Source organism: Saccostrea echinata, unplaced genomic scaffold (assembly GCF_033153115.1).
Source record: "Saccostrea echinata isolate AGI-Se365-2 ecotype Australia unplaced genomic scaffold, CSIRO_AGI_Sech_v1 ptg000009l, whole genome shotgun sequence".
Taxonomy (NCBI): domain Eukaryota; kingdom Metazoa; phylum Mollusca; class Bivalvia; order Ostreida; family Ostreidae; genus Saccostrea; species Saccostrea echinata.
In genome coordinates, this window is record NW_026889758.1 from 40147501 (window position 1) to 40164487 (window position 16987).

The following is a 16987-nucleotide window of genomic DNA, read 5'->3' on the forward strand; positions in this document are numbered from 1 at the left end:
ATTCAAATTTGTACAAATCATGACCCCGAGGGTAGGGTGGGCAACAGTGGGGGTCAAAGTTTTTTACATAGAAATGTATAGAAAAAAGTCTTTAAAAATCTTTTTCTCAAGAACATAGCCACAATTAGTCATATTGATATGGAATCATCCTCAGATAGTGTAGATTCAAGTTTGTTCGAGTCATGACACCCTGGGGTAGGGTGGGGCCACAATGGGGGATCAAAGTTTTACATAGGAATATATAGGAAAAATCTCTTTCTCAAAAACAACAAATCCACGATAAGTCATTTTGATATGGAATCAACCCCAGGTAGTGTAGATTCAAGTTTGTTCATATTATGACCCCGGAGGTAGGGTGGGGCCACAATGGGGGATCAAACTTTTACATAGGAATATACATGTACAGGAAAGCCATGATTAGTCATATTGATATGGAAGCATCCCCAAGTATTGTAGATTCAAGTTTGTTCAAGGCATCCCCTAGTAGTAGGGTGGGGCCATAATGGGGATCAAATTTTTACAAAAGAACATATATAGGAAATATCTTTTAAAATCTTCTCATGAACAAGAAAGCCATGATTAGTCATATTGACATGGAAGTATCCTCAGGTAGTGTAGATTCAAGTTTGTTCAAATCACGACCCCCCCCCCCCCCCCCGGGTAGGATGGCAGACATCTTTAAAATTCCATTTTCAAGAACAGCAAAGCCATGATTAGTTATATGAATATAGAAGAATCCTCAGAAAGTTTAGATTCAATTTCATTCAAATCATGGCACCTGGGGGTAGAGTATACCTAGGTGATCAAAGCTTTACATATGAATATATAGGAAAAGAAATCTGCTGACGAAGAAAAACAGGGCCATATTGACTCAGGTGATCATTGTGGCCAATGGGCCTCTTATTTATTTATTTTATCCACATATTACATCAACATGAAATCCACCCATTTTCAATTTAAAGAAAGGACAAGATAGGTTAAGACCCCTTTTTGGCCCCCGTTTCGGGGTGTCTTTTAGAATGATGCAACAGTTTATCAGTTAAAAACCTGTTGTCACCCCTGCCACAAAATGAGTATTGGTTCTAAGTTATGGGATACACAGAGGTCACAGGAAGGTCAGAAAATATGTCAATTTCCGAATTTTCTCATTTTTATGCAAATTTTAATCGATTTTACAGCACATTTTGGTTCAGAAAACATAGAGCATAAGCTTGCCTATCTACCAAATTTATATATTTCATACACTAGTATCAGATGCATCTTGTGTATAAAAATCTCAGATAGGCAAGCTTGTGCTCTATGTTTCCCGAAGTGAAATGTATCTCAAATTTGACAAAATTTGACCAGAATTGAGGAAATTCGGGAAAATGTCCTACTTTTGCACCCTCTTGTGGCCTCCGTGTAAGCTTTGAATCAAAATTAGTGCTGGTTTTAAAACAGGCATCATTTTAAGTTCTTAACTACAAACTATCACAATTTTAACTGTGTTCTGATTTTTACATCAAATAAGGGGCCAGACTGGGCCATTACCATACCTTGTCCTTTAACTGCCTGTTTGAAATGAATTAGGAAAACATCATAAAAAGAACTTTGTTTATGTTTTGATAGAATACACCTCACACGAACGGGTCATCAGAGATTTAAATAATGAGGTATATTTACAGCAAGGTATGTACCTGTATAATTAAATTCAAAAATTCAAAAAATGTCCCTTTTTTTACTTCCTATACAGAATATAGGGGACTAGACGAGCCAAATGCCCATGCCCGTTTTGCGGCTATGCAAGTATTCAAGTTTACCTAGGCATTTAAATGTGTACAGTACTTGTCAAAATGATGATATCTAGATTCTATAGATTCTTAACAAGATATATATATATATATATATATATATATATATATATATATATATATATATATATATATATATATATATATATATATATATATATATATATATATATTGGCGATATTTTGATTTTAAAGCACTTATAAAAAAATAATAAAAACGGGGGTACACTTATTTAAATATTTACTACATCTCTTTATCCGATAACGGTCTCATGACTACATAATACACACACACCCACACCCACCCACCCACCCACACACCCACACACACACACACACACACACACACACATATATATATATATATATATATATATATATATATATATATATATATATATATATATATATATATATATATATATATATATATATATACCCCTCTTTTGAAAAAAAAAATACTTATAGCATCCAATTTAGGTCACTTTTTGTGAAAATTGAGCATTTTTGCCAATTTCTTATGTTAATCGTAATCAATTTTGCATTTACTGTACACACGTATTTGTTAATTTTTTTATGCAATATAAACATTACCTATATTAAACAAACGTGGACTTTGTGAGAAATATATTTGTTGAATTTTTATCCGTCGTTATATAGGCATATGGCTCTGCTTATCCCTCCATTTTCTTTACAAATTAACCTACCTTTGTTATTTTAATTGCAGAAAAAATGAAAGATTACGAAGAACAAATAAAACAACTTACCAGAGAAAACGATGACAAAATTGGTATTTATTAATTTCTTTTGTGAAAATACTAAAATTAAATTTCTCATCATACACACTCTTTCATTTGTAAGCTCTACTTACATGACCGCAGGAGGGCTTATGTGCTGTTAAAATGTCCATCAATCAGTATTTATTACGTCCAACAATTTTTGTTCATTTATAATAAACGGTATTACCATGTTCATATTTTAATTAAATCTTTAATCTACACGTGGATAAATAATATGATACTTATAATTATCCTTTGATAATTCCTACGATGTGTAATGTATATTGAAATTATTTTTGCTCATGTAATGAAAAAAGGACAATTTTTTCCAATGTAGATGAAAATGGCCGTTTAATGCAAAGAATTCTAGATCTGGAAAGAGCTGAAGAGGAACTGCGAGGTTAGTAGACATTTTATTTCCTCAATTTCTATTGCATTCTTTGGTAAAAAATTGGTGTAGATCTTCCACGTATATTATGTGTGCATTGTATAACATTAGATCAGAAACAAATAGAATCTATAATATTATATTAATCTTTTATTTTTAGAAATGAAGACCAAGGCATATGAAGGTATAAAGATGAAATGAACATTTTCAATAACATTTATAGCTGATGCATATATCGGAGAATTTTTGAGATGGGGAGTTTTTTTTAAATCTATTTGAACTACATGTAGCAGATAAAACAAGTCCATTTTTCTTAACTTTAAAACATACTGGATATGTATATGGTCTTTAAGATAAATTATGTTTTTGTTGATGAATCAATCAGTAGTAATGCAAATGAAATTTTACATTTCGTTGTGGATATAAATTCTTGGGTCTCTTCATACTTTGAAAAACAACGAAAATTAAACCCCCACGAAAATAAGTCATTTTACCATAATCTCTATGGTGATAAAAGGGTAATAGGACATTCTATCAAATGCTTCAAAAGTAGTCATAATAATTAATACGTAGATTTGTTATACTTGCAAACTACTAAAGGAATATATAAAAAAAATAATTCAAGGACTATTTTTAATAAATCAGTGAAATGACGGAAAGTTTCGGGTATATATTAGGAAATCATATCTGATTTGCTAAAAACTATCATGCTCTTGGAATATTAAATAAGTGTTCTAAAATTTTATATTACAGAATTGAAGGATTAATCAGAAATATTATGTTTAAAGCGTGGGAATCATGGAAATAAATTCCTAGTGCTTCTCTTAATTCAAATGTGAAATTTTTTTTATGACTTATTCAAATGAATTTGTTTAAACAGCTAATAACGTATATCCTCTATTGGTTTTTTTTTTTATTTCGAAGCAACTGTATTTATTTACATTTGATAATATGCAAATACACTAAATTAGTGAAATTAAAGATCTACCAGTCTTACGGGGTTTTCATTTTCTTTTTTACAGAGGAAGTTTTTAGAGAGGATGAAATAGAAAAACTGAAACAAGAAGTCCAATCTTTAAATGGTATATATCTCCTCAGGGGACAACCAATTTTTTGAATGTCCGTTATAATAATAAGAAGAAAGTAAGCAATTATGATATATTTTAGGAACAAATAACAGGTAAACAATAAACTTAAACACACACTTATATTTCTTTACCTTACTTTCGACAAATGAGCTTAAATGCGATTTTTAAAATATACATATATACTTAACAGATACTCTCAGCCAAGAGAGAAACATCGGAGAAGAAAGGTTAACAGAAATGCAGAAGATGAAGGAGGATTTACTTAGTCATGAAAGAACAGAAGAAAGTCTTCAAAGTACGTTTTCGCTTTAAATGATGACTTCTTTTCTAAATGATATTTTCACTAACTTTAGAAATTAAGATTTTTATGTCTCATTTTATCTACTACTATAAAGTAAAAAAGAGTCTGACATTTGGCATTTGCATGTTGTTCTCTCTCCTGGTCTTTTACTCATAATTTGGATCTTCAAAATGTTTTGAACCATATCGAATTACAAAATCTTAAGGGTTGAGTTCATTTGAATGCCATAGGAATACGGATCATAAGTAGTTATTTTCTTCTTCAATAATTAACCATAACTAAAAGTGAAAGTTCTTTGATGAAGAAAAAAGCTTTATAGTTTTCTTATCTTCTAAGTCCATTATATTTTTTAGAGAGACTAGAGGAAGCCAATGGAGAGATGGATAATTTGAAAAGACAAACTGAAAAACAATGTGGTGAGGAATTTCATATTATCATTATGATAGAAATATTATAGATATTATCATAGAAATAATCAATGTGACTTAAATGAAACTACTTCAAGTAGATGATTAAGATGTATAGTTATCAATGGGGAAAGCTGCTAGTAAATTGAATGTTTTAAGATAGACTCATTTAATCCTCTCGGAATATCTGATTGATTGTTTGTATGATGTTTTACATCCCATTCGAGAATTTTTCACTCATATAGAGATGTCACCGTATGCCGGTGAAGGGCTTCAAATTATGACCTCAGGCCATGGAGTAGTGAGGGTTCTTTATTGTGCCAACGCTTATCTGTGACACGGGACCTCGGTTTTTAGGGTCTCATCCGAAAGACCCCTGATTTTCACTCCTAGTGCTGGGCGCTTGGCAAAGGAACAGCCACTACCCATATTTACGTCTTAGGTTTGACGCAGCGCGGCGAATGAGAATCGAATCCGGGCCTCCCGAAGCGATCGGAATATCTATTGTCCATCAATAGTATATCTTTTTCCAATTGTTGTTTTTCAAAAATAGATTGGTATGTCCTATCATGTATAATAATGGATCTTTTGTTTCACAAATTGGTATAATTTAATGGTGGACGGCATCATGAACGTAAGAAAAATATCAAGAGAATCCAAAGTAACAGTATATTCTAATATATAAATTTTTTGATTGACATCTTCCTTAAAAGATTTATAGAGTGCTACATGGTGCTCCGACATTTCCCAAGAACTGGAACATTTTGCCCCTATGCACTTTTAAACTGAAAATATACGTATAATACCTATCATGTCACAAAGGAACATATCTGGTATTCACATTAACTATATGTAGCTAATGATAAGAAAAAATAAATTTTGAAATAACATTATTTTTTATGCATGTTGAACATTGTTACGTTTTTTAATACGAATGAATTGACATTTGTATTCAAAAAAATTTTAATTCGTTTCTGAACAGTAATATATATATATATATGTATATATATATATATATATATATATATATATATATATATATATATATATATATATATATATATATATATATATATATATATATATATATATATCCCATGTTTACCCCTTTATCCCGTGGATATGACTCATTGGATAATTTTTTTCATAATCCACAGTTAAGTGCAGTTGTGACGTCACAATGGTTTTTGCGTTAGAGTAATGAAGTAAAATAAAGTGGAGTCCTATATAAAACAATGTAAAACATTGGTTGTGAAGTATTAAACATGGGATAAAAAGAATCTCCCATGTCTCCCATCTCCCACTCGTTGTGTGTTTTTATCCCCTCGCCAAGGCTCGGGCATAAAAAAACCCCCACACAACTCGTTGGATAAAAATCATATCCAACTACAAATCATGGGAGATCCTATATATATATATATATATAGAGAGAGAGAGAGAGAGAGAGAGAGAGAGATTTATTGTTTTGTTGTTGATTACAGCAGACAATAGCGGCATTCTTCACAAATTTTTGGATGGGGAGAAGGCTGCAGAAAATTTTAAAGGTTTGAATTTATACTTGAATGAACTTGAACTCTGTACACTCAATTCAAATTTAAAAGGTTTTGTTTTCAGTTTCCCATATTGTCTGATATCTCTTTGTGTACGTAATTAACAATGAGTCTTTAATTTTCTTTCGAAAGCTGCTTTGGAAAAATTGAAAGAAGAGAAAGAGCAATTCGAAAGACAGTTCCATTTGACGAAAGGTTTGTTAAAAAACTAGGTAAAAGAGACCTGTGGACGGATATTTGCTTTTATGTCACTTGAGTCTTTCAGGTGATCTTGTGCTATCTCTTTTTTGTCTGTCGTTTTGCATCGTTCGTTGGTTGTAAACTTTTATACATTTTCAGGTTCTACTCTTGAACAACTGAATCAAATTAAACTAATTTTGGCAAAAAGAATCAAATGGTGAAGAGCTAAAAGAAATTTTGAATCTCATGGTCCCCCCCCCCCCGGGCGTAGGGATGAGGCCAAAACAATCAAAATTAGTGCTTTCTTTAAAAAAAATTCCTTTTCTTTACTCCTTTGACATCAAGCTATCAATCTGTTGGCATAATTGAAATGAGTATTGAGGTTGCTACCATAATATTAAAATTTCTGGCCCCAGGGCAGGGTTCTAATAATCATATAGTGAAAAAGTGAAAAAGCTTAAATTCTTTAAAAATCTTCTTCTCTACCCCTGTTTATGTTGTAGATAAACTAGATGCATGGATATGATGAACAAGGGTGTATTTTCCAAAATTGTGAAATTTGTGATCCCAGGGTGAGGGGTTATGGAGTTGGAAAGGGGGGGGGGCTCCATTGTTTTTATTGTGAAAATGCATTATTTCTTTTAAAATCTACATACAAGAGAATAGTTATGATGAGCAATGGTGCTTCTTTCAAAATTGTGAATTTCATGGCCCCTGGGTCAGAGCTCTATAGAGATGGGATAGTGTAACGATGCGGTTTTCCACAAATGCATAGGTATCTTCAGTAAAAGGACCATTACTGTTTATAATTAAAACGTACGAAAACCTTCCTTCAGACTTATTTTTGTGAATATTTTTTCAACTTCGACGATCAAAACCTCATTATTGCGTTTGACTTTCGACTTGTCATGTACAATCATTAATTTTCCATGAGCTAAATTTGCGAACATATCGAATTAAGTGGGGTTACAACTACAAGGGTGCCATTTTCGATTTTATGAAAAAAAAAAATATGGGACACACTTAGCTAAACCTCTCCTGAGCTTTAATTGTTCCTGCAAACTGGTGAAAACAACTGACGAATCAATGCCAGAAAACTCTGCAACATCGTCCACTATTCACATAGGACTGGGATTATCAACTTTTGTCATTTTCTCACAACAACTTTTTTTTACCCCATATTAAGCGCGAAATTCGATAATAACATGCTATGACACACTCTTAAGCCACGTCAGACCTATAGGAGCTCCTGAATATACCTGCATATAATAGAATGTAATCTATGTAAACATTCTCCCAACTTGCAATTGTGTCTGTTAGCATGGCTCCAAGTAATGAAAAAAAATTGAATTTAAAATTTTACATCTCTGAAATTGTGTCTCTTATTACGTCATTTTAAAGATCAGTATGCTAGACAAACGAGATTCTGACGTCATTTTCGGAGTTATTACGACATAAAAATTACAAAGTGACATCACAATGTGTATATTTTTCTGATCTTTTCAATGATATAAAACTCATTAACTTTCCATTAAAAGGGTAATATTTTAACTTTCCTTTAAATGGTTAATATTTTATCAAGCAGTTCTCAGAAGTTTCTTGTAATGTTTTATTTATTTTAAAGAAAAACTTGATAAAAAAGAACATGATCTCTCAGTTGCAAATGAACAGCATGAAGGAGTAATATCAAAGAAAGATGAAGCTATTCTGAAGTTAACAGGTAAAGCCTACTAAAGAAAAAACACAATGTTTTTGCATTTGTTATCTCAGAATCTATAAGCATGCTTCAAGTCGATGACACACGAATTAGAGATATGTTATACACAGATTCAAAGCCAGGAAATTAGGATTTGGGCTAGTTATCAAATAGGATCTTAAAAATTGAATGATATGGAAATTTTTAACAGAAACGTTGCCAAATGTTTTTCTCTTTGCATTTATTTTTCTTTTCAAGAATTTTTTTCCTTTTGCATTTAAAGTTTTAATCTTTACTTCAGCTCAATCAAACCAAGAAAAAGAAAAGAACCAACAACAAATAAATAAATTGACGGATGATATTCGGCGTTTACGGGCCCAAATTATGCAAACAACAAGTATGTATATAGAGGATATTCAATGTTTTGTAGATGAATATGGAATTTATTTCACGAGTGGGACAGGATTTTTTGATATTTTCACGAGTGCGAAGCACGAGTGAAAATATCAAAAAATCCTGTCTTACAAGTGAAATAAATTCCATATCCATCTACAAAACATTGAATTTTCTGTTTATTACATTTTCTTAGATTTTTCCTTTGCCTCTGTCTTTTCGTAACACAGTGTCATAGGCTGTGACGTCATAGTTGAGCGCTTGAGACGTCATAGCTATAAGCGATTGCGAGATTGAAAAATTGTAAACATGGATTGATAACGACATATTTGGAAAAACTTTTGCAGTATACCTGGTAGCTATTAGTCTCTGTCAGGATGGCTCATTAACTCTATCTTATAACAGGCTTGGGATTTAAAAAAAAAAAAAAAAAAAAAAAAAAAAAACTTTTCGAGAAGGGAAGGAAAATCGTAAGTTTTGCCGCACTTCTGATATTCTCACACTGTGAGAATACCATATTGATACCCTTTCACACTGTGTCAGAATATCAATTTTATTCAGTAAATGAATTATAGTATTTGACTGTTGAAAATGTAATAATTCAGCTGCCTATCTCCTTTTATCATTCATGGCTCAGCATCAATATAGTATGTTCGTATGTAATGTGTTTAATGAATTGCCGTATAATTTTCAGGTGAACTAGAAGGAAAGAAAATAGAAAATAAAACTTTTGAAACAGAACTCATCCGAATTAACCGTAAGTTATAACCATTAAAATGGTTGTATATTAGTATAAATGCTGAATACTTATATATAATGTGCTGAAAAAAGCGCTGGGATTTTAACCATTTTTTTTTAAATATATATAAATACTTTAAACCGAGGCCATTTCGACTCACTGACCGTTGAGCATTCAGATAAGGACTTAAAGAAATTTAAAGTATTTTCTCTATTTAATATTGATGTAACGAAAACAGGAAAAGGAAATGGGTTTCAGGACGAATAAAATTACCATTATACATCTGTACATACATGTATATATGTCCGTATACTAGTGCACAAATTCTTTGATTATAAAAAAAAATACTAATGTATTTTTCTATATCATTTCTTATTGTCAGGAGAGTTGGAGGACATCAAGAAAGAAAAGACACAGCTTGATGCCCACATTCTTCAATTAAGTGGTAAGTCTGTTATATGTACTTATAATCCAAAATCAAATAGCATAAAATCATATGAATCAGAGGAAGAATTCTCTGTGAAATCGTACTTAATATATGAACTTGTACTTAATATATGAACTCGTACTTAATATATGACTGTATCAACAGGAGAAGTGAATAAGCGTGATACGAAGATATTGGAGCTAAACGCCAATATAGAAATGAAGGAGGCCGAAAAAACATATGCCAATGGTACAAATAAATTAACTTTAGTTTAAATAAAGTAATTGGGTATGTAAAGTTCATTTATCGACTGTCCTTTTAAAACTTAAAGCTTATTGGGTTTTTTTTTTATTGGTTATCTCAAAGGACTTTGATAACTAGTGTCCTCACTTTTTAGTTCACCGAACCAAATTTCTGATCAATATTAATCCATCTGACGCCTATTGTCTGTTAACTTTTCACATTTTTTGATAAGCAAGGATTCAAATTTGTTCAAATCTTAGCCTTGGTATAGTTTTGGACAAAATTTTGTTATCAAAATTTTTCATGAGAATATATAGGCAAAAATCTTTTCTTTTTAAAAGTCATTTTAATTTACAAGGTATATTCAAGTAGTGAAGATTCAATTTTGTTCAAATCATGGCTCAAGGGACTAGGGTTGGCCACAATAAGGGATCAGAATTTCACATGGGAATGTTGAGGGAAAATCTGTTGAAGAAATTCTCAAGAACAACTGGACCTTGATCAGTAATATTAATTTGCTTATTAATATTAATATCCTCAGATAGTGCAGATTTAGATTCGTTCAAATCATGCCCACTTTGATAGAGTTGGGCAACAATAAGATTTTAAGGTTTTACATAAAAATATATAATAGGAAAAATATTTAATATTCATCCTCTCAAGAACATCAGGGCCATAATTAGTGATATTGATATACAAGCATCCTCAGAAAGTGCAAATTCCAATTTTCATAGTTCACTGCCCTGGGAAAGGATGGAGACACAATAGGAAAAAAAAACTTTAAAAATCTTCTAAGAAATATCAGAGCCAGGATTAGTGATATTAATATTCTTGTTTGCTCAAATCTGACCCCAGGGGGTATATGGTGGGCCACAATGCAAGGTTAAAACTTATAGGAGAGAAAATCTTTTTGAATTATCTTCTTCTAAAAAACAGCAAGGACATTGTGACTCAGATGAGCGTTGTGGCCCATGGGCCTATTGTTGTCGAGTTACTGTTTAGAATGAAAGTATATAATGCTTTAAACAGTGAATAAAACAACTAATAATTAATAATTAAAGTAAACTGCATTGTAAGATTTTAAATTTCTTCATTGCTTCAGAAATGGTCACAAAAATATGCCGTCCATTAAGATGAATTGCCATGACGATACTTTTAATTAGCTATTATTATTATAGAATTTTTTTTTTCGTTTTGCAAAAGTAGTCGTGAACCTGTTCTTATTGTTCTCGAATTCAAATCATATGTATAGATAAGCTCGTTCTAAATATTCAAAAATAACTTTTAATTTGTAAAAGTTTATAGATTATTTTGTTCATTTGCTGTGCTGAAAGAAATATTGCATTTTAGAATGCATGAAGAAGACTGTTCAAAGTCAACAGGAAATGGCGTATCGAATTTCAAATTTACAGAGAGTAGAAATGGAGAAAAGTCAAGCAGAACAAGACAAGTAGTTTCTTTTAGGTAATTACGTTTTTTTATATATTCAAGTTCTAGGCTACATGTAAAAAAAAAAATTAAAGCGAAACTAATAACGAACAACGGTTGGTTTTTATTTAATTGGGAAAAGCCATGCTTAGAAAAACAAATAACTATATACCAAAATTTCGGGGACGGCACCGAATGGAAATATACGCAATCCTTTTTTTAGTTGCACTGTCATGCTTTACTGAATACACTCACTAGATTTACTGATTTATAATTTATAAATCATAAAACAAATTTGTCGTTAATTCTGACACTCATTTGGTTTATAACAGACAGATCGAAAGATACTGGCATTTTTTTATGCTCACTTGATCTATTCAGTCAGCAAAAAACAAGCTTGAATTAAAGTTAATATTGCTGAGTTTGGTTTTATTTTCAGTTAACGAAAAATATTCAGTAGTTTAGAAATATATGTTTTGTGGACACAGTGCATGCAATACAAATCTGTAAAAAATTTATGCTAAAAACTTAATTTCAGTTGAAAACACCCGTCTTCGTGCATGCCTGGAAGAATCAGGCTACTTACGCAATTATTTGCAGGAATACTATAAAGTTTTGCAAGACACACAGTTAGAGTTACAGAGGGAAACTGGTAAGTGTAACATGTGTGTCACTAATCTACATACAATACCAGTTGATCAAAGTGAAATGAAAGTAAAGTTTTAGTCGATTGCTTGTTCTGTCATTTGCAAAACATTGTAGGGTAATATATCTAACTTGTGTTGACAAAACAAAGCTAATTTTCTATGGAATGCTAATTCTATTGAAATTAATAGCAAGTATCACGAAGAATGTAATAAGAATAATTTGATTTCAACTGCATTTAAAGACAGAATAAAAAGTATACACCCACCCACCCACCCACCCACACACACCCTCACACACACACACACACCCTCCCTCACACACACACACACACACCCACACACACACACACACACACACACACACACACACACACATATATATATATATATATATATATATATATATATATATATATATATATACATGTATATATATATATATATATATATATATATATATATATATATATATATATATATATATATATCTATCTATCTATCTATCTATATCTATATATATATATATATATATATATATATATATATATATATATATATATATATATATATATATATGGTATAAAGAAACAGGTACATGTAAATTAACAAACGATACTGCAGTTTGGCATAAGATAAAAAAATTCTTTAAAAACGAATATAATCTATTATTATATTTGAAAGTAAATATCCTTAAATACCATTACTATATTTTATGTTCTAGAGAAAAACAGACATGTCAATGAGTTATTGTCGACTAATGGCCACCGTTTAGAGAATATGGCAGCAAATTTACGGAATTACCGTTCTGCAGCAGAGAACTACAGGAGATTGCTGGAAGAGAAAAAAGGTCAAAAGAAATCAATTTTCAATGTGAGATAGAAATATGCTTCAAATATCAAATATGATTTTTAAGTTCAATTAAATATAAACATTAATTTACTACTTATTTTTAAAGAATGTGTACATGGGCTCCAACAGCAGGTAGATCAGCTAACTTGTAAGTATATTATGGAATGCTGAAATACACATGTAGATTTTTTTGTGGTGTATTTTCTGGTTCAGAATGGTTTCGAAGGGAATTTTTTTAAACTGTCCTCAGTTGCTTTTCAGACTCACTTTTTACAAGTCTATTGAAATTTATTGATTGTATGTTTTATACGTCCCATTCGCGAATTTTGCACTGATATAGAGATGTCACCATATACCGTTGAAGGGCTTCAAATTTTAACCTATATTTGGCACTCAGGACCATTGAGAAGTGAGGAATCTTCATTGTGCGAACGTCTACAGTGACAAGGGAGATCTTTTTTTAGGTCTGATAGGAAAGACTCGCACTTGGCTTGGCGAAGGGACAGTAGTTTTTTAACGACTTAGGTCTATAGTGACCGGGGCTTGAACCAATGACCTTCCGATTACGGAGCGAGCGCTCTGCTGACTAAGCTACGTAACAATCACAAGTCTTCCGAGAAAGTTGTCATCAGCAAATATTTAAGAGCCATCTCTGTAATGACTTGAATATATATATATATATATATATATATATATATATATATATATATATATATATATATATATATATATATATATATATATATATATATATATATATATATATACTGTGGCACACATAGTTTCAAAATTTCTCCAAGCTCTCTATGATAAAAGTCTTTGATACCATAAACTCAAATCAGGCAAAAAATGGTTGCTATGTGTCATGGTTACCATGGCAGCATACCTTAAATTCTGAAAATTGGCATTTTTGAACATATTTATAGTGCCATGGTTAACATTTGCAGCAATGCAGACACGTGACAATGACTGCTTCCAAAAGTTGAAGGTTTAATGTCGTAAATGCATGATAAACGTATTTTGGAAATCAACTCTTACATACGATACTGAGTAAACAAAGTCTTCGAAACATAATTTTATTCATTACCTCACCAGTGAGCTTTTCTGATTGAAGGTTGTCCCACGTCCGTCTGTCGTGTCTCGTCCGTCGTCTATAAACTGTTCACATTTTTGACGTCTTCAACTAAATTTGTTTCAAAGCATCCTTGGATGAAGGGGATTTAAGTTTAGAAAAAAGGAAACTTGTGTGAAAGTTTCATTACATAATGTACCTTCAAGTTTGTTCAAATCATAGGCTAGGGCGGGGCCACAATAGGTGTTTAAAGTTTTACATAGGAATATATAGGGAAAATATTCAAAGAATTTTCTTCTCAAAAACAACAATGCTATGATTAGTCTTATTTATTTGGCAGTATCCACTGGTAGTGAAAATTCAAATTTGTTGAAATCATGACCCCGGGCATAGGATTGGGCAACATTAGGCGATCAAAGTTTACTTAGAAATATATAGGAAAAACTCTAACAATTTCTTCTCAAGAACAGCAAAGCCATGATTAGTCTTTTTTAAGGTCACCTGAGTCACTCAGGTGACCTACTGCTATTTTTTTTTCGTCCGTGGTCGTGAGACGTGCGTCGTGTGTTAACATTTGTACATTTTCAGTTTCTTCTCTGAAAAGGATGAACCAATTTTAACCAATTTTGGCATATATACTGAAACGCAAAAGAAACGCAACATGCTATTTTAGGGGAAAATATTACATATAGGATATAATTTTGTATCTAAAAAGTAAGTACATCTTCAACTTCGTAAATATCGGTAATTTAACGGTTGAGTGATTCTCATACCATTACCGGAAGTTACGTTTGAGTCCGCTTAACAGAAATAAAAAGTTGCATGTTTAAAAAAACATTTGGCAATAATATAGGGTTTTAAGGATTTGTATCTGTTCATCACAAGTAATGCAGCAATGTTCCGAAAAATAAATTCTCTTTTGTTCTCCGTAAGCGATGCCAAGGCTTCCTAAAAAAGACAAAAGTACCATACGCATTTCCATTGCTCTAGCTGGAAAATCTCAAAATAAAGATGATGGAGAGTTGCAGTTGCAAATATGCACCACATCACGCCTCAACAGGATGTTACGTATCATAAGCATGAATGATAGTCATTGGACAGGAAGTCCAAGGGTTACTACACTGCGCTTGGCTAGAGAAAATTCGACCTCATCATCTGAAAAACAGGCATTTAAAAATGGCAAAGAATATTTCTTTCGCTCAGATCTCGAGATTGATGAACCCAATGCATCGTAGAAATCAAGCTGCAACTGTTGTACATGGCAGTCTTTCACGCTGTAATTGAATGGCCGGGTTGGGGTGTTTTAACATTCATGTGTTACTTTCTAAAGTTAAAACATAGTAATTTGAAATTTTTATCAAATCTGTGATGTTTTTAAATCGAGTTTTACCTTACTGTATTGATGTTTGAAAATCATCAGATAAAAAAATCAAATATTTGTAGATCACTGCTTGTTGCGTTTCTTTTGCGTTCAGTATAGCATCTATGGGTGAAGGGGAACAAAAATTGTGAAATTCATGGCCCCTGACTTCTGGCATCAAGCAGTCAAGCAATTAGCATGATTGTAATAAGCATTGAGCCCTCTACCAAAATTGTGAAATTCTTGGCCCCAGGATCAGGTCTCTGATGCTAGGGTTGGGCTCTGTTGAATATATAGTGAAAATGCATTATTTCTTGAAAAATCTTCTCCTCTGCTCCTGGGTATTTAGCAAACAAACTAAATGCATAGTTATGATGAGCAAGGATGCCTCTTCCAAAATTGTGAATTTCATGGCCCCTGGGTCAGGGGTTCTGGGCTAAAGACCAAAAACTGAGAACAGACTTACATGTAAGTCAAAATTTCAAATCAATATATTTTTTTGATAATTTTGATAATGTGTTAGGAATTTGTGTTTTAAACATATCTGCAATTTTTTTAAGCACATGTGTTAAATAGAACTTAAGATATTCAAAATCAAAATTTTGACTTAAGTCTAGTCCTAGTTTATGGTCTTGAGACCTGGTTTTAAGATGAGCAAGGTGCCTCTTCCAAAATTGTGAATTTCGTGGCCCCCTAGGCCTCGGTCAAGGGTTCTTGTGTTTGGGCGGGACTCTAATGATTATACAGTGAAAATGCATTAATGTTTTGATAAATCTTCTCTGCTCCTGGGTATTAAGCTGAATTAAGTACATAGTTATGATGAGGAAGGTTGTCTCTTTCATAATTGTGAAAGGTGTGCACCCAAGGTCAAGGATTCTGGCGGGGGCTTATTTAATACATACTGAAAATAAATTAATGCTTTGAAAATCTTCTCCTCTGCTCCTTGGTATTAAGCACACAAACTAAGTGCATAGTTATAATGAAGAAGGGTGCCTCTTCCAAAATTATGAATTTCATGGCTCCTTGGTCAGGGGTTGGTATTTTGGTGGGGCTCTATTGAGTCTATAGCAAAAATGCATTAATACTTTGAAAATCCTCTCCTCTGCCCCTGAGTAATAAGCAAACAGATTAAATGGAATAATATGAAATACAAATTTTTAAATATAAATATAAGTAAATGTGCCTTTTCTCTGCTCCTGTGTACCTAGGAGGCAAACAGAGTAAAAATTGCAAAGTGAAGCAAATAAGAGTTACTCCCCTTTGCTAAATTGTTTTAAATCAAGAAATCCTTGTATATAATTTAATTAGCAGTTTATTTGATTGATTGAGAATACAAGAAAGAATATAAAATATATTGAAACAAAATTAATATGATGTTTGGTTTAAACAAGCAAAGCAAGCTCAAAGTAGGATTTTTGCTTGGAAAGCAATATAAAAGATTGATATAAAGTTTATTTATATAGGAAAGGGCCAATTGTATTTATGTTGTGTCTTTTAGGCTAATGATGAATTATTGTCAGGTAAAGTCATGGTGATCAGAGTTTGGTTGGCAGGAGTCTGCATAAAGTTGTATTATACTTTATCGAAGTGAACGAGTAATAAGAGAGATAGGGTGACTAGTAGACATGTTTTAGTTAGTGAATACTGACA

The 16987-nt window shown here is 31.9% G+C and overlaps 1 protein-coding gene across 1 annotated transcript in view; it reads left to right on the forward strand.

The window, feature by feature from the left end:
* LOC133182720 (golgin subfamily A member 6-like protein 7) overlaps window positions 1-11435 on the forward strand; it is a 29376-nt gene extending 17941 nt beyond the window's left edge. The window contains exons 11-21 of the mRNA XM_061317568.1: window positions 1609-1668; window positions 2907-2969; window positions 3118-3141; window positions 3980-4039; window positions 4236-4340; window positions 4700-4762; window positions 8108-8203; window positions 9267-9329; window positions 9694-9756; window positions 9904-9987; window positions 11332-11435. Of these exons, the coding sequence (XP_061173552.1) occupies window positions 1609-1668; window positions 2907-2969; window positions 3118-3141; window positions 3980-4039; window positions 4236-4340; window positions 4700-4762; window positions 8108-8203; window positions 9267-9329; window positions 9694-9756; window positions 9904-9987; window positions 11332-11435 (785 nt within the window). The remainder of the gene's footprint in view (window positions 1-1608; window positions 1669-2906; window positions 2970-3117; window positions 3142-3979; window positions 4040-4235; window positions 4341-4699; window positions 4763-8107; window positions 8204-9266; window positions 9330-9693; window positions 9757-9903; window positions 9988-11331) is intronic.
* The last annotated feature ends 5552 nt before the right edge of the window (window positions 11436-16987 follow it).